Genomic DNA, 18745 nt, shown 5'->3' with positions numbered 1-18745 from the left:
GATCCATAACCTTCTGAGTCTCAGGCCTTTGCTCTATCCACTGTTCCTTATGTTTCTGCTCATTTGTAATTTAAGACATCCACATACCTCCCCAACCCCACGGCTTCAACTTGCTGTCATTCATTCATTCATTCATTCAATCGTATTTATTGAGCGCTTACTGTGTGCAGAGCACTGTACTAAGCGCTTGGGAAGTACAAGTTGGCAACATATAGAGACGGTCCCTCTCAATGTATTTACCCAGTTTTGTTCCATTGGCTAGTTGAAGTAATAATAATGATGCTGGCATTTATTAAGCGCTCACTGTGTGCAAAGCACTGTTCTAAGCGCTGGGGAGGTTACGAGGTGATCAGGTTGTGCCACATGGGGCTCACAGTCTTAATTCCCATTTTATAGATGAGATAACTGGGGCACAGAGAAGTTAAGTGACTTGCCCGAAGTCACAAAGCTGACAAGTGGCGGAGTTGGGAGAAGCAGCGTGGCTCAGTGCAAAGAGCCCGGGCTTTGGAGTCAGAGGTCAGGGGTTCAAATCCCAGCTCCGCCAATTGTCAGCTGTGTGACTTTGGGCAAGTCACTTCACTTCTCTGGGCCTCAGTTACCTCATCTGGAAAATGGGGATTAAGACTGTGAGCCCCCCGTGGGACAATCTGATCACCTTGTAACCTCCCCAGCGCTTAGAACGGTGCTTTGCACATAGTAAGTGCTTAAGAAATGCCATCATTATTATTATTATTTGAACCCATGACCTCTGACTCCAAAGCCCGTGCTCTTTCCACTGAGGCACGCTGAAGTGATTGACACATTCTCCCAATCAGAAACTCTAAGATATGGTCTCATGCTCGGGAAGGGCAAAGCCAAGTCCTCGATGCCCCACCCATTCTGTTGAGATATTTGCCTTTTTTAACCAATCTTACCTGTAATTCCCTCAAACGTGAAAATGCGAAATCAATCATAACCACTATAAGGTTTTGTTCTTATGAAGCAGCGTGGCCTAATGGAAAGAGCCCAGGCCTGGGAAGCAGAAGACCTGTGTTTTTATCTCAGCTCTACTACTTGCCTGCTGTGTGTGACCTTGGACAAGTCATTTCACTTCTCTGTGCCTCAGTTTCCTCATCTGTAAAATGAGATTCAATGCCTTTTCTCCCTCCTACTTAGATGGGAGCCCCATGAAGGTCAAGGACTGTATCCAATCTAACTCGTATCTACCTCTATGCTTCATCATCATCAATCGTATTTATGGAGCGCTTACTATGTGCAGAGCACTGTACTAAGCGCTTGGGAAGTACAAATTGGCAACATATAGAGACAGTCCCTTCCCAACAGTGGGCTCACAGTCTAAAAGGGGGAGACAGTGCTTGATAAATACCATAATAATAATAATGATGATAACTAAATATTTGTGTCTTTCTGTAGGTCAGACAGGTACTGAATAATCTGAAACCTAACTGTGTTCCTTGTTCACAAGAGATGATGGTTAAATTCCCTCTTCTTGTTGAAAAACTAAGGAAAATGGACAAATTGCCTGCTCTGTTCTTCATGTAAGTCCTAAAGGTCTAATTGGCAAATAGGAGGAAACAATAATAATAATAATAGCATTTATTAAGCGCTTACTGTGCGCAAAGCACTGTTCTAAGCGCTGGGGAGGTTACAAGGTGATCAGGTTGTCCCACTGGGGGCTCATAGTCTTAATCCCCATTTTACAGATGAGGTAACTGAGGCACAGAGCAGTCAAGTGACTTGCCCAAAGTCACACAGCCGGCAACTGGCAGAGCCGGGATTTGAACCCGTGACCTCTGACTCCAAAGCCCGGGCTCTTTCCACTGAGCCACGCTGCTTCTCTACACGCTGCTACGGTACAAGGGGCCACTCAGTTCCTCGGCGGTTGGTTGTCTGATTTGGACCGAGTTTGGGGTCTCTGTGTTCTCTGCGCTACAATGTATATGTTTTTATAGTTTTCCTTTGTATTTAAGGAAGGCACCAGGGACGGTATCGCCACTTATCTCTCTGGCCACTCATTCTCAGTTTTCTTTGCGGGCTCCTCCCCTGCCTCCCAAACGGTTGGGGTCCCTCAAGGTTCAGTCCTTTGTCCCCTTCTATTCTCCGTCTACACCAACTCCCTTGGAGAACTCATTCGCTCCCATCCGCTACCACCTCTACGCAGATGATACCCAAATCTACATCTCCAGCCCTGATCTCTCTCCTCTGTAATCTCGCATTTCCTTCTGCCTCCGAGACATCGCTCCTTGGATGTCCTCCCATCACCTCAAGCTTAACATGTCCAAAACAGAGCTCCTATCTTCCCCCCCAAACCCTGTCCTTCCACTGACTTTCCCATCACTGTAGACGGCACCACTATCCTTCCTGTCTCACTATTAATAGTAGTAGTAGGATTATACATTCCAATGGTCTGGTACGAAGGTACAGATAGTAAAAATTAAGGACATTAGTTCCAACAGTCCAGGCGTACCGACCTCAGAGACCTCTTATGTATTGGCGTGTTTTAGGCCAGCAGCACACTCTTTTCTTTTAATGAAACTTGTTCGCTTTATGTGCCTCGTCTGTTTCCAGTTTTAAAATAACAGACGTGGAATTGAGGGCTAATGAAGTATATAAATCGCTGGAGGAGAAGCAGCAAGAACAGCAGTCTCCCAATGCTGAGAAAGAGGCCTCTGCCCTAGACAAAAGACTGAGAAAAGTGACAAAATCCATTGAGAAGCAGCCAGAAATGTGAGTATTTTGTCGGGGCGAATTGGTAAATTGATTTTGCTGGTGCATATAAATTCCAGAAAAGCATTGCAGATTCCATAAAAGCATTGAACTTGGCCTACAAGGCCTGTTAGATCAGGCTAGGTTTGGGTTCTAGTGGGAGGCACACAGAGGAAGGCGGGTAACTGTGCCAAGACCCCCAACGCAGACTGGAGTGGTCTGCAAAGATGGTGCTTAGTACAGTTCTCTATGCACAGAAAGTCCTCACTATCATGCATCGTTCCCTTAAAGTTATTAAAAATTTCAGTAATGATGGTTACTGAACACAGTGTCACTTAGAATTTGGGTATTGTCTGTGCAATCAATCAACCAATCGAGCAATCGTATTTATTGAGCATTTACTGTGTGCAGAATAAGGGCTTGGGAGAGATTTTTAAGGAGATCACAGCTGATGGCAATTTTTTCAGCCAAGTACGCAGCTAGCCTTAGATGCGAGAGATGCTGGGGAGGGCAGGAGGCTTGAGGATAGAATTAAACGTCTGAAACAACTGGCGAAGACAATGGGCACAGGAGTCAATATGGATGGAGAAACAATGTTGCCATGCAGAAAAGAAGGCAGCACTAAAGCAGGCAAGGATGAATGGGAGATGGACAAGATGGGCCTGATATCTGGAATTCTTCCGGCAGCGCTCTGTGGCTTGTGCACGGGAGCGAAGGAAGTGTCCGGCGGAGGTGATTCCGGGATCAATCAATCAATCAATCAATCGTATTTATTGAGCGCTTACTGTGTGCAGAGCACTGTACTAAGCTCTTGGGAAGTACAAGTTGGCAACATATAGAGACAGTCCCTACCCAACAGTGGGCTCACAGTCTAAAAGGGGGAGACGGAGAACAAAACCAAGCATACTAACAAAATAAAATAAATAGAATAGATATGTACAAGTAAAATAAATAGAGTAATAAATATGTACCAACATATATACATATATACAGGTGCTGTGGGGAGGGGAAGGAGGTAAGATGAGGGGATGGAGAGGGGGACGAGGGGGAGAGGAAGGAAGGGGCTCAGTCTGGGAAGGCCTCCTGGAGGAGGTGAGCTCTCAGTAGGGCCTTGATGTAGGTTAGTGGTAGGAGATCAGAGAAGGGCTGGGTGAGGGAGTGAGTTGAGTGGGTTGAAGTATTATGGGGCTGGGATGAGTATCGCTGGGCTTAAGGGATAAATAGCCAAGTACATAGTTGACACAAAGGGGAGGTGAAAAGGGCAAATAAAATGGCTTAGTGTGGGAAGAGATGTGATTTTTTTAGGAGGGTTTTAAAGGTGGGGAGTTGCCGGAAGCCCCCCTTTTCCTCAGCTCCCATTCCCTTCCACGTCACCCTGACTTGCTGCCTTTGCTCTTCCTTCTTCTCCCCGCCCCACAGCACGTATGTATGCATATATTATTATTATTATTCTATTTATTTATATTGGTGCCTGTTTATTTGTATTGATGTCAGTCCCCCCCCCCGCCACCCATTGTGGGCAGGAATTGTCTCTCTTTGTTGCTGTACTGTACTTTCTGAGCACTTAGTACAGTGCTCTGCACACAGTAAGTGCTCAATAAATACGATTGAATGAATAACATGAAGGGGGAGGGAGTCTCGAGGGAGAATATGGGCAGGGCAGGTGGCAGGTTTTTTTCAGAAAGCTCCAATTTAAGTTCAACTAAGCAAACTTCCAGTGTCTGACACATTTGATCACTATATGCTGCCAACTTGTACTTCCCAAGCGCTTAGTACAGTGCTCTGCACACAGTAAGTGCTCAGTAAATATGATTAAATGAATGAATGAATGGTCTATTCCTAGGGTGAAGGGCCCAGTGGTTGTTTTAGGTAGCAGAGAGGATAATAATAATAATAGTGGTATTTGTTAAGTGCTTACTGAGAGCTGGGATAGATACAAGGTAATCAGGTTGTCCCCCACGGGGCTCACAGTCTTAATCCCCATTTTACAGATGAGGGAACTGAGGCACAGAGAAGTTAAGTGACTTGCCCAAGGGCACACAGCAGACAAGTGGCGGAGCCGGGATTAGAGCCCACGACCTCTGACCCCCAAGCCCGGGCTCTTTCCACTAAGCCACGCTGCTTCTGCAATGAGTGCAGCATTTCTATTTGGCTCTCTTTAGAAATGTCCGAGCTTCCCATTATACAACTAGACTGTAAGCTTGTTGTGGGCAGGGAACGTGTCTACCAACTCTGTTGTATTGTACTTTCCCGAGCGCTCAGTACAGTGCTCTGCACATAGTAAGCACTCAATAAATAATAATAATGGTATTTGTTAAGCGCTTACTATGAGCAAAGCACTGTTCTAAGCACTGGGGAGGTTACAAGGTGATCAGGTTGTCCCACATGGGGCTCACAGTTTTAATCCCCATTTTACAGAGGAGGTAACTGAGGCACAGAGAAGTGAAGCGACTTGCCCAAAGTCACACGGCTGACAAGTGGCGGAGCCGGGATTTGAACCCATGACCTCTGACTCCAAAGCCCGGGCTCTTTCCACGGAGCCACGCTGCTTCTCAAATAAATACCACTGTTTCATCTAGGTATGGGTCTAGAGGAAAATCTAGACTGAAGTCACCTCTTGGCTACCATCCCAAGGAGAGAGGGTTAAATTGAGCATCTTGTGCAAAGGCTTTTGGGGAGTGGAAAAAGCCTGGCGGGGAGGGGACCTGAGCTCTAATTCCACTCTGCCACTTTTCTGCTGTGTTACCTTGGACAAGTCATTTCACTTGTCTTTGCCTCAGTTTCCCCATCTGTAAAATGGGGATTTGATACTTGTTCTTCCTCCCCCTGTGAGCTCCGTGTGAAACAGGGACTGTGTTCGACCTGATTATTATTATTATCATTATTTTTAATGGTATTTCTCAAGCCCTTACTGTGTGTCAACCACTGTTCTAATCACTGGGGTAGATACAAGTTAATTAGGGCTAACACAGTCCCTGCCTCACCTGGGGGTCACAGTCTGAGTAGGAGGGAGACGAGGCAATAAGTCCCCATTTTATAAATGAAGAAACTGAGGCAAAGATAAGTGACTTGTCCAAGGTCACACCGCAGGCCACTGGCAAAACCCACGTCCTCCGACTCCCGGCCCGTATTCTTTCCACTAGGCCACTCTGCTTTTCATCCTGGTGTTCAGTTCAATACTTAAAAGAGTGGAAAGAGCTCGGGCTTTGGAGTCAGAGGTCATGGGTTCAAATCCCGGCTCCGCCACTTGTCAGCTGTGTGACGTTGGGCAAGTCACTTCACTTCTCTGGGCCTCAGTTCCCTCATCTGGAAAATGGGGATTAAGTCTGTGAGCCCCACGTGGGACAACTTGATTACCTTGTATCTACCCCGGCGCTTAGAACAGTGCTTTGCACGTAGTAAGCGCTTAATAAATGCCATTATTATTATTATTATTATTATAGAACAGAGCGTACTCTCTCAAACGCTTCTTACATTGCTCTGTGTACAGTAAATGCTCAGTAAATACCATTGATTGATTGGCACGTAGTAAACGCTTAACCGATATCACCATGATTATTATTATCCCCTGAGGGCTCCACTCTCACTCAGGCTGCCTGTGTAGATTAGGTGTGAGGCTGAGTGCTTCGGCCCAGAAGTAATAATAATAATTATGGTATTTGTTTATAGTTTATTACACGCCAGGCACTGTAATAAGCGCTGCAGTGGATACAAGCAAACCGGGCTGGACGTAGTCCCTGTCCCACGTGGCGCTCACAGTCTCAAGCCTCGGAGAAGCAGCGTGGCTCAGTGGAAAGAGCCCGGGCTTGGGAGTCAGAGGTCATGGGTTCTAATCCCCGCTCTGCCACTTGTCAGCTGTGTGACTTTGGGCAAGTCACTTCACTTCTCTGGGCCTCAGTTCCCTCATCTGTCAAATGGGGATTAAAACTGGGAGCCCCACGTGGGACAACCTGATCACCTTGTATCCTCCCCAGCGCTTAGAACAGTGCTTTGCACATAGTAAGCGCTTAACAAATGCCATCATCATCATCCTCATCATCATCAATCCCCATTTTCCAGCCCAGGGAACTTAGGCACAGAGAAGTGAGGTGACCTTCCCCAGGTCACACAGCAGGCAAGTGGTGAAGCTGATCTCAGCGCTAGAACAGTGCTTTGCACATAGTAAGCACTTAACAAATGCCATCCTCATCATCATCAATCCCCATTTTCCAGCCCAGGGAACTTAGGCACAGAGAAGTGAGGTGACCTTCCCAAGGTCACACAGCAGGCAAGTGGTGAAGCTGATCTCAGCGCTAGAACAGTGCTTTGCACATAGTAAGCGCTTAAGAAATGCCATCATCATCTTCCTCATCATCATCAATCCCCATTTTCCAGCCCAGGGAACTTAGGCACAGAGAAGTGAGGTGACCTTCCCAAGGTCACACAGCAGGCAAGTGGTGAAGCTGATCTCAGCGCTAGAACAGTGCTTTGCACATAGTAAGCGCTTAACAAATGCCATCATCGTCATCCTCATCATCATCAATCCCCATTTTCCAGCCCAGGGAACTTAGGCACAGAGAAGTGAGGTGACCTTCCCAAGGTCACACAGCAGGCAAGTGGTGAAGCTGATCTCAGCGCTAGAACAGTGCTTTGCACATAGTAAGCGCTTAACAAATGCCATCATCGTCATCCTCATCATCATCAATCCCCATTTTCCAGCCCAGGGAACTTAGGCACAGAGAAGTGAGGTGACCTTCCCAAGGTCACGCAGCAGGCAAGTGGTGAAGCCGATCTCAGCGCTAGAACAGTGCTTTGCACATAGTAAGCACTTAACAAATGCCATCATCATCATCCTCATCATCATCAATCCCCATTTTCCAGCCCAGGGAACTTAGGCACAGAGAAGTGAGGTGACCTTCCCAAGGTCACACAGCAGGCAAGTGGTGAAGCCGATCTCAGCGCTAGAACAGTGCTTTGCACATAGTAAGCGCTTAACAAATGCCATCATCATCATCATCCTCATCATCATCAATCCCCATTTTCCAGCCCAGGGAACTTAGGCACAGAGAAGTGAGGTGACCTTCCCAAGGTCATGCAGCAGGTAGGTGGTGAAGCTGATCTCAGCACTTGAACAGTGCTCAGCACATAGTAAGCACTTTACAAATACTAAAAAAAAAACCAACAAAAAGCAAAAATCTTCTGCAGTGCCAATCCCATGTATATATGTTTGTACATATTTATTACTCTATTTATTGATTGATTTATTTTACTTGTACATATCTATTCTATTTATTTTATTTTGTTAGTATGTTTGGTTTTGTTCTCTGTCTCCCCCTTTTAGACTGTGAGCCCAATGTTGGGTAGGGACTGTCTCTATCTGTTGCCAATTTGTACTTCCCAAGCGCTTAGTACAGTGCTCTGCACATAGTAAGCGCTCAATAAATACAATTGATGATGATGATGATGATGGGAGTCATGGTTTCCTGGGCCCTGTGGATTCAGTATCCGTGGTTATAAGTAAAACAGAATTTCTTCTCTACGCAGACATCCAAAACCCATCTCTAAAGCGGATCAATACCTGGTACAAGAAGCTGAATTTCAGCAGTTACTGCAGAAGCTGGAGGAGCTGAAAAAGGTCCCTGAAAACTGTACTTACGCCAGTCTAAAGGTTATCAAAAGTCAGGTGAGAGCTTCAGATGAAAACCATTTTTCAGGGAAAAACAGTATCCGTACTGCAGTGATCATCATCATCATCAATCGTATTTATTGAACGCTTACTATGTGCAGAGCACTGTACTAAGCGCTTGGGAAGTACAAATTGGCAACATCTAGAGACGGTCCCTACCCAACAGTGGGCTCACAGTCTAAAAGGGGGAGACAGAGAACAAAACCAAACATACTAACAAAATAAAATAAATAGAATAGATATGTACAAATAAAATAAATAAATAAATAAATAGTGATGAGCTGATCGTGGTGTTGTCTTTTTCATAGAAGTGAAAAGGTATATTTCCAGTAGTAGAGGAGCAGCGTGGCTCAGTGGAAAGAGTACGGGCTTTGGAGTCAGAGGTCATGGGTTCAAATCCTGCCTCTGCCAACTGTCAGCTGCATGACTTTGGGCAAGTCACTTCACTTCTCTGTGCCTCAGTCCCCTCCTCTGTAAAATGGGGATTAAGACTGTGAGCCCCACATGGGACAACCTGATCCCCTTGTATCCCCCCAGCGCTTAGAACAGTGCTTTGCACATAGTAAGCGCTTAACAAATACCATCATAATTATTATTAGGATTGGGCTACTCAGTTCTGGGTTAATAATAATAATAATAATAATAATAATAATAATAATAGGCATTTGTTAAGCGCTTACTATGTGCAAAGCACTGTTCTAAGCGCTGGGGAGGATACAGGGTGATCAGGTTGTCCCATGTGGGGCTCACAGTCTTAATCCCCATTTTACAGATGAGGTAACTGAGGCCCAGAGAAGTTAAGTGACTTGCCCAGGATCACACAGCAGACATGCGGTGGAGTCGGGATTCGAACCCATGACCTCTGACTCCAAAGCCCGGGCTCTTTCCACTGAGCCACGCTGCTTCTCTAACATAATACTATGTTATTATGCTATTATGTTATTATATTATGTTATTATTATAATACTTTACACATAGTAAGCGCTTAATAAATGCCATCATCATTATTATTATTACTACCACCTTGAATTTTGGCATCTAATATGCTTGTTTTAAGTAGAGTTTTATTGGTATATTTGTGTCCTGCCGTCTGCAAGCTAATGTCTTCTCCAGTCAATCACTCAATAATAATAATAATAATAATAACGATGGCATTTGTTAAGCGCTTACTATGTGCAAAGCACTGTTCTAAGCGCTGGGGAGGATACAAGGCAAGCAGGCTGTCCCACGTGGGGCTCACAGTTTTCATCCCCATTTTACAGATGAGGTAACTGAAGTTAAGTGACTTGCCCAAGGTCACACAGCAGACATGTGGCAGAGTCGGGATTCGAACCCAGGACCTCTGACTCCAAAGCCCGTGCTCTTTCCTCTGAGCCACGATGCTTCTCTTGTAGTATTTATTGTATTGTACTGTGTGCTGAGCATTATACTAAGTGTTTAGGAGATTACAGTGGAGTCGGTAATCATGATCCCTGCCTCCAGGAGCTTCAGGGAGCTTTTACCACATATTCAAATCCACTTTATCATCATCATCATCATCATCAATCGTATTTATTGAGCGCTTACTGTGTGCAGAGCACTGTACTAAGCGCTTGGGAAGTACAAATTGGCAACACAGAGACAGTCCCTACCCAACAGTGGGCTCACAGTCTAAAAGGGGGAGACAAAACCAAACATACTAACAAAATAAAATAAATAGAATAGATATGTACAAGTAAAATAAATAGAGTAATAAATATGTACAAACATATATACATATATACAGGTGCTGTGGGGAAGGGAAGGAGGTAAGATGGGGGGATGGAGAGGGGGACGAGGGGGAGAGGAAGGAAGGGGCTCAGTCTGGGAAGGCCTCCTGGAGGAGGTGAGCTCTCAGTAGGGCCTTGAAGTTAACTTCTCTGTGCCTCAGTTACCTCATCTGCAAAATGGGATTTAGACTGTGACTCAAATACCTCTGATAACCAGATGAATATTAACTCTGACGTCTAAGAGGGAGAAGGGCCATTAAGATCATTGTCAGATATATTTTCACTGTTAGGGAGGTCAGGGTGACCATTCTATGCCCCTGATGCCTGTCCACTTGTTTGGTTTCGTTGTCTCTCCCCCCCCCTTCTTGACTGTGAGCCCGTTGGGTAGGGATTGTCTCTATTTGTTGCCGAATTGTACCTTCCAAGCACTTAGTACAGTGCTCTGCACACAATAAGCGCTCAATAAGTATGATTGAATGAGCGACTGAGTGATTCAGCTGTTATTGTATACGATGGGGAGTGGGGTTTTGCGGCTCCCTGAAATCTTCTGGATGGAAGGAGGGGCAAGTGGAGAGACGGTGACTCTTGTTATCATCATCATCATCATCAATCGTATTTATTGAGCGCTTACTATGTGCAGAGCACTGTACTAAGCGCTTGGGAAGTACAAATTGGCAACATATAGAGACAGTCCCTACCCAACAGTGGGCTCACAGTCTAAAAGGGGAAGACAGAGAACAAAACCAAACATACTAACAAAATAAAATAAATAGAATAGATATGTACACGTAAAATAAATAAATAAATAAATAGAGTAATAAATATGTACAAACATATATACATATATACAGGTGCTGTGGGGAAGGGAAGGAGGTAAGACGGGGGGATGGAGAGGGGGACGAGGGGGAGAGGAAGGAAGGGGCTCAGTCTGGGAAGGCCTCCTGGAGGAGGTGAGCTCTCAGTAGGGCCTTGTTACTGCAAGAGAAGCAGCGTGGCTCAGTGGAAAGATCCCGGGTTTGGGAGTCAGAGGTCGTGGGTTCACTTGTCTGCCGTGCGGCTTTGGGCAAGTCACTTCACTTCTCTCTGCCTCAGTTCCCTCCTCTGTAAAATGGGGATGAAGACTGTGAGCCCCCCGTGGGACAACCTGATCACCTTGTATCCCCCCCAGCGCTTAGAACAGTGCTTTGCACATAGTAAGCGCTTAACAAATACCATCGTTATTATTATTATTACTGCAGAAAAGGCCCAGAAATGGAAAGCTGAATGGGTGGGACAGGATACTACGTCCTCCACCTGGCCCTGAGTGGCCGTGAGAAGCAGCGTGGCCTGCTGGAAAGAGCATGGGCCCGTAAGTCTTTTAAACTGTGAGCCCACTCTTGGGTAGGGACTGTCTCTACATGTTGCCAACTTGTACTTCCCAAGCGCTTAGTACAGTGCTCTGCTCACAGTAAGCGCTCAATAAATACGATTGATTGATTGATTGATTGATTGGAAGTCCGAGGACATGAGTTCTAATTGCGGCTCCGCCACAGGTCTGCCGTGTGACCCTGGGCAAGCCACCTCGCTTCTCTGGGCCTCAGTTCTCTCATCTGTGAAATGGGAATTAAGACCGTGAGCTCCACGTGAGATGGGGACTGTGTCTGACCAGGTGACCTGGTACCTACCCCAGTGCTTAGAACAGTGCTTGCCGCAAAGTACGCCCGTAACAAATACCATTGCTGTTCCTGTTTATCATTAGTAGTAACTCCTGAAGCTTCAAAGGATGCAGGCAAGTTTGAGGATGGATCATCATCATCATCAATCGTATTTATTGAGCGCTTACTGTGTGCAGAGCACTGTACTAGGCGCTTGGGAAGTACAAGTTGGCAACATATAGAGACAGTCCCTACCCAACAGTGGGCTCACAGTCTAAAAGGGGGAGACAGAGAACAGAACCAAACATACTAACAAAATAAAATAAATAGAATAGATATGTACAAGTAAAATAAATAAATAAATAAATAGAGTAATAAATATGTACAAACATATATACATGTATACAGGTGCTGTGGGGAAGGGAAGGAGGTAAGATGGGGGGATGGAGTGGGGACGAGGGGGAGAGGAAGGAAGGGGCTCAGTCTGGGAAGGCCTCCTGGAGGAGGTGAGCTCTCAGTAGGGCCTTGAAGGGAGGAAGAGAGCTAGCTTGGCGGGTGGGCAGAGGGAGGGCATTGGTCTGTTTGGTCTGTTCAGTCAAAATGTTTGTGGCCTGGCCCACTAATAAGTGATTAGTTTAATGGGTGCTTCAAGATCCTTCCTCCACATTTTAGGAGAAGACATTATAACAATAATAATAATAATAATAATGGAATTTATTAAGCGCTTACTATGTGCAAAGTACTGTTCAAAGCGCTGGGGAGGTTACCAGGTGATCAGGTTGTCCCATGGGGGGCTCACAGTCTTCATCCCCATTTTACAGATGAGGTCACTGAGCCCAGAGAAGTGAAGTGACTTGCCGAAAGTCACCCAGCTGACAAGCAGCGGAGCCGGGATTTGAACCCGTGACGTCTGACTCCAAAGCCCGGGCTCTTTCCACTGAGTCACGCTGCTTCTTATGTGACAAGCCAAGTGGCCTAGAGGGAAAAGAACGGGCCTGGGTATCAGAAGACCCGGATTCTAATCCCAGCCTTAATAATAGTGGCATTTATTAAGCGCTTACTATGTGCAAAGCACTGTTCTAAGCGCTGAGGAGGTTACAAGGTGATCGGGTTGTCCCACGGGGGACTCGCAGTCTTAATCCCCATTTTACAGATGAGGGAACTGAGGCACAGAGAAGTTAAGTGACTTGCTCAAAAAGTCACACAGCTGACAGTTGGCAAAGCCGGGATTCGAACCCATGACCTCTGACTCCAAAGCCCGGGCTCTTTTCCACCGAGCCACGCTCCTTCTCTATGTGCCTTGCCACCTGCGTGTGGTGTGTGACCTTAGACAAGTCTAGGCCTCTGGCCTGGACCTCCTTCCCTTCTCAAATCCAATTTACAAGTACTCTCCCCCACCTTCGAAGCCTTATTGAACACACGTCTTCACATCTCACATCTTCTAGACTGTGAGCCCACTGTCGGGTAGGGACCGTCTCTATATGTTGCCAACTTGGACTTCCCAAGCGCTTAGTACAGTGCTCTGCAATCAATCAATCAATCAATCAATCAATCGTATTTATACGATTATAAATATAATATATATATATTTATATATATTATATATATTCAAAAACAGTATATTCAAAAACATTAGCAAATACCCTGGATTTATTTCATATATTTTCCTATATTGTAGCTGGATGGATTGCGGTGGGCTTTTAGGCCTGGACTCCATTATGTCCGGCCAAGCCGCCATTTGCTGAGAGCAAGTACGTCACATCAATCAATCAATCAATCGATCAATCAATCGTATTTATTGAGCGCTTACTATGTGCAGAGCACTGTACTAAGCGCTTGGGAAGTACAAATTGGCAACACATAGAGACGGTCCCTACCCAACAGTGGGCTCACAGTCTAAAAGGGGGAGACAGAGAACAGAACCAAACATACCAACAAAATGAAATAAATAGGATAGAAACGTACTAGTAAAATAAATAAATAAATAAATAAATAAATAGAGTAATAAATATGTACAACCATAGTAAGCGCTCAATAAATACGATTGATTGATTGATCTCCAAAAAGCCTTCCCAGACTAAGCCCCCCCACATCTCCCACTCACTTCTGCCTCCCCCCGACTTGCTCCCTTTGCTGAGAGCTTCAAGGCCCTGCTGAGAGCTCACCTCCTCCAGGAGGCCTTCCCAGACTGAGCCCCTTCTTTCCTCTCCCCCTCGTCCCCCTCTCCATCCCCCCGTCTTACCTCCTTCCCTTCCCCACAGCACCTGTATATATGTATATATGGTTGTACATATTTATTACTCATTTATTTATTTATTTATTTTACTTGTACATTTCTATCCTACTTATTTTATTTTGTTGGTATGTTTGGTTCTGTTCTCTGTCTCCCCCTTTTAGACTGTGAGCCCACTGTTGGGTAGGGACTGTCTCTGTGTGATGCCAATTTGTACTTCCCAAGCGCTTAGTACAGTGCTCTGCACATAGTAAGCACTCAATAAATACGATTGATTGATTGATTGATTGATTTGCTCTTCCTCCCTCCCAGCCCTTCAGCACATCCGTACACGTCTGTAAATTCGCTCCTCTAACGCTCACCTTCTCACCGTACCTCCGGCTTGTCTATCTTGCCGCCGACCTCTCGCCCCCGTCCTACCTGCTTAGAGAGGCAGCGTGGCTCAGCGGAAAGAGCGCGGGCTTGGGAGTCAGAGGCTGTGGGTTCGAATCCCGCCTCCCCCACGTGTCTGCTGTGTGACCTTGGGCAAGTCACTTCACTTCTCTGCGCCTCGGTTCCCTCAGCTGTAAAATGGGGATTAAGGCTGTAAACCCCACATGGGACAACCTCATCTCCTTGTAGTCCCCCCAGCGCTTAGAACAGTGCTTTGCACGTAGTAAGCGCTTAACAAATACCAACATTATTATTATTATTATTACCTCCGTCCTGGACCACCCTCCCTCCTCCCTCCCTCCATCCTCACCCTGCTTCAAAGTCTTATCGAAAGCACATCCTCTCCAAAAGGCCTTCCCTGCCTAAGCCCTCCTTTCCTCTTCTCCCACTCCCTTCTGCGTCCCCCTGACTTGCTCCCTTCATTAATTCATTCCGTCAATCATATTTATTGAGCGCTTACTACGTGCAGAGCACTGTACTAAGAGCTTGGGAAGTACAAGTCGGCCACATATAGAGATGGTCCCTACCCAACAACGGGGCCCCCTCCCAGCCCCACAGCCCGTAGGTACATAGCTCCCTTTGCTCTTGTACTTCCCAAGCGCTTAGTACAGTGCTCTGCACGTAGTAAGCGCTCAATAAATACAATTGATGATAGCTACAATTTATTTGATTAATGCCTGTCTCCCCTCTAGACTGTGAGCTCACTGTGGGCAGGGAATGTGTCTGTTTTGTCGTACTCTCCCAAGGAATAAATCCTTCTTGATTTGGGGGAAGTGAAGAATATATGACAAATCGTTCCATCACAAATTCTCGTTTATTTCAGACACTGTTTGAAGTGTTTCGCCAAGTGAAATTCACGAGTAAAAGTGAAGAACTGCAGACTTTGGCACTGAGGGGCATCGGTTACCATCACAGTGCTCTGAATTTCCGAGGAAGACAACTGGTTGAGATACTCTTCAGGAAGGGGTTGATCAGGGTAAGCCTCATTTCACCAAAGCTGTTTCGTCTGATCGTTCTTCCAACTTTTTCAGAGGTCGCGGGCACCCCAGAGCCATTCGGGTCCTTGGTCTGAGCGGAATCACCTTGCCAAGTCCTGGCATTTGAGATTTCTAGACTGTGATCCCACTGTTGGGTAGGGACCGTCTCTATATGTTGCCAAATTGTACTTCCCAAGCGCTTAGTACAGTGCTCTGCACACAGTAAGTGCTCAATAAATACGATTGATTGATTGATTGAGAAGATCTCAGGGCACCTTTTGGCCAATTCCCCGTCTTCAGGCAGGAAGGCAAATGGAAAACGCTGGTGAATTTCCTATTCCTGGACAAGGCTTACTTGCGAAGTGACTTACCCAACGTCACACGGCAGACAAGTGACAGAGTCGGGATTGGAACCCACATCCTTCTAATAATAATAATAGCAATAATTTTGGTATTTAATAATAATAATAATGATAGCATTTATTAAGCGCTTACTACGTGCAAAGCACTGTTCAAAGCGCTGGGGAGGTTACAAGGTGATCAGGTTGTCCCACGGGGGGCTCACAGTCTTCATCCCCATTTTCCAGATGAGGGAACTGAGGCCCAGAGAAGCGAAGTGACTTGCCCAAAGTCACACAGCTGACAAGAGGTGGAGCACTTACTGGGAATTGTCAGCTGTGTGACTTTGGGCAAGTCACTTAACTTCTCCGTGCCTCAGTCCCCTCACCTGGGAAATGGGGATGAAGACCGTGAGCCCCCCGTGGGACAACCTGATCACCTTGTAACCTGTTCCTGTGACTACGTGAAGAAAATCACAACCTCCCCATCACCCTATCTTACATGTCTCAGGCCCCCGCAAAACTTTAATCCCACCCCGTTAGTCCTTGTGAAATTCCCGGTAAAAGTGTTACAGTCACGGGAGGAAAAAGTCCCCGGGATTTAATTTCCATGTTTTCCTGCTCTTTGTGTTTCCAATTGTGCTGTCATTGGGTTTTAGTCTCTTCTGCACGGATTCGAGCAGAATCCACTGGACTTTTGTTTTGTTTTTTTAGGTAGTGACAGCTACAGGGACGCTTGCGTTAGGAATCAACATGCCCTGCAAATCTGTCATTTTCGCTCAAAATTCAATCTACTTGGATGCTCTGAACTACAGACAGGTAATAAAAGGAACTTATACATTTTCAGACTTTTAAATACCAAAGACCACAAAATGCAGACCAGAAGCATTCCTCTTTCTGAGCTTATTCGTAACAGTAATAATTGTGATATTTCTTAAATGCTTACCGTGTGCCAGCCGCTGTACTAAGCGCTGGGGTGAATACAAGCGAATCGGGTTGGACACAGTCCCTGTCCCGCGTGGGGCTCACAGTCTTAATCCCCATTTAACAGATGAGGGAACTGAGGCACAGAGAAGTGAAGTGACTTCTCTCAAGGCCACACAGCTGACAAGTAGCAGAGCCGGGATTAGAACCCATGACCTTCTGACCCCCAGGCCTGTGGTCTGTGCACTACTCCATTCTGCTTTCCATATATTCATATGAATATTCATTTTCAACAGCCGTGCTTCCGCCCTATTTTTTGTTCAAATGGGCTGGTGTGTGGGCAGCCTGACCGCTGGTCGATCTGCCAGGCTGACAGTCTTAGCTCTGGTTCCTTGTAATAATGATAATAATAATGATGGTATTTGGTAAGCACTTACTATGTGCCAATCAATCAATCAATCAATCGTATTTATTGAGCGCTTACTGTGTGCAGAGCACTGTACTAAGTGCTTGGGAAGTACAAGTTGGCAACATATACAGTCCTACCCAACAGTGGGCTCACAGTCTAAAAAGGGGGAGACGGAGAACAAAACCAAACATACTAACAAAATAAAATAAATAGAATAGATATGTACAAGTAAAATAAATAGAGTAATAAATATGTACAAACATATATACAGGTGCTGTGGGGAAGGGAAGGAGGTAAGATGGTTAGGTTAGATGCAGTCCCTGTCCCACGCAGGGCTCACACTCTTAATCCCCATTTCACAGATGAGGTAACTGAAGCACAGAGGAGTGACTTGTCCAAGGTCACACAGCAGACAAGTGGCGGCGCCGGGATTAGAACCCAGGCCCTTCTGGCTCCAAGGCCTGTGCTGTATTCACTACACCACGCTGCTGGTCTTTTAGGCTTCACGCTGCCTTTTTTCAGATGGCTACCCTATGTCTGATTTCTGCTGGTCAGATCGGCGGTCTGCTTCGGTTATTTCCGAGCGGTCAGACGTTGCGTTCGTTTCGGATTCTTCAGTAGCAGGGTCTTCATGGCATTTCTGCTGTCCATCCCACCCGAGGACCTGTCACCTCAGTCAGGCAGGAGCTGTTCTGGGAATTGGATGTGATCCAATGCGATTCAAATCCCAGCTCCACCAATTCAATCAATCAATCAATCGATCGTATTTATTGAGAGCTTACTGTGTGCAGAGCACTGGACTAAGCGCTTGGGAAGTACAAGTTGGCAACATATAGAGACAGTCCCTACCCAACGGTGGGCTCACAGTCTACAAGGGGGACCAATTGTCAGCTGTGTGACTTTGGGCAAGTCACTTCACTTCTCTGTCCCTCCGTGACCTCATCTGTAAAATGGGGATTAAGACTGTGAGCCCCCCGTGGGACAACCTGATCACCTTGTAGCCACCCCAGCGCTTAGAACAGTGCTTGCCAATTGTGTGGCAATTTGCCAATTGCCAAATTGTTGCCAATTTGTACTTCCCAAGCACTTAGTACAGTGCTCTGCACATAGTAAGTGCTCAATAAATACGATTGATGATGATGATGATGCTTTGCACATAATAAGCACTTAATAAATGCCATTATTATCATCATTATTATTGTCCAACCGCTGTACTCATCCAACCTAGTGGAACAGGTGTCCACTAGTTTTCCTAGTGCTGGACTGAGCGCACCCCAGGATTTTCCTCCCAGTTTGAGTATGGCTAATGGGCATTGGTAGTGAAATTGCTCAGGAAATTGGATTATCGATGGCTGGTGAGTTCAGGGGACCTGCTGGGGATTCTGGTGGGCTCCAAGAGGTCAGTGGGAAGGCGAGGAGGGGTCCCGATTGAACCGTCTCCCTTCTCGGATCATCATCATCATCATCATCAATCGTATTTATTGAGCGCTTACTGTGTGCAGAGCACTGGACTAAGCGCTTGGGAAGTCCAAGTTGGCAACATATAGAGACAGTCCCTACCCAACAGTGGGCTTACAGTCTAAAATGGGGAGACAAAACCAAACATACTAACAAAATAAAATAAATAGAATAGATATGTACAAGTAAAATAAATAAATAAATAGAGTAATAAATATGTA

General features: G+C 45.9%; 1 protein-coding gene across 2 annotated transcripts in view; it reads left to right on the top strand.

Annotated features, from left to right (window-relative positions):
* Positions 1–18745, top strand: part of LOC119935821 (probable ATP-dependent RNA helicase DDX60) — an 87641-nt gene that overhangs the window by 45948 nt on the left and 22948 nt on the right. For both annotated transcript variants that reach the window (XM_038755322.1, XM_038755321.1), the window contains exons 25-29: positions 1414–1538; positions 2569–2727; positions 8230–8368; positions 15242–15394; positions 16448–16552. In XM_038755322.1, coding sequence (XP_038611250.1) covers positions 1414–1538; positions 2569–2727; positions 8230–8368; positions 15242–15394; positions 16448–16552 — 681 coding nt within the window. The remainder of the gene's footprint in view (positions 1–1413; positions 1539–2568; positions 2728–8229; positions 8369–15241; positions 15395–16447; positions 16553–18745) is intronic.

Source organism: Tachyglossus aculeatus, chromosome 12 (genome assembly GCF_015852505.1).
Source record: "Tachyglossus aculeatus isolate mTacAcu1 chromosome 12, mTacAcu1.pri, whole genome shotgun sequence".
NCBI classification, from domain to species: domain Eukaryota; kingdom Metazoa; phylum Chordata; class Mammalia; order Monotremata; family Tachyglossidae; genus Tachyglossus; species Tachyglossus aculeatus.
The sequence above is the reverse complement of the archived record's forward strand: the minus strand, read 5'-3'. Positions and strand labels throughout refer to the sequence as shown.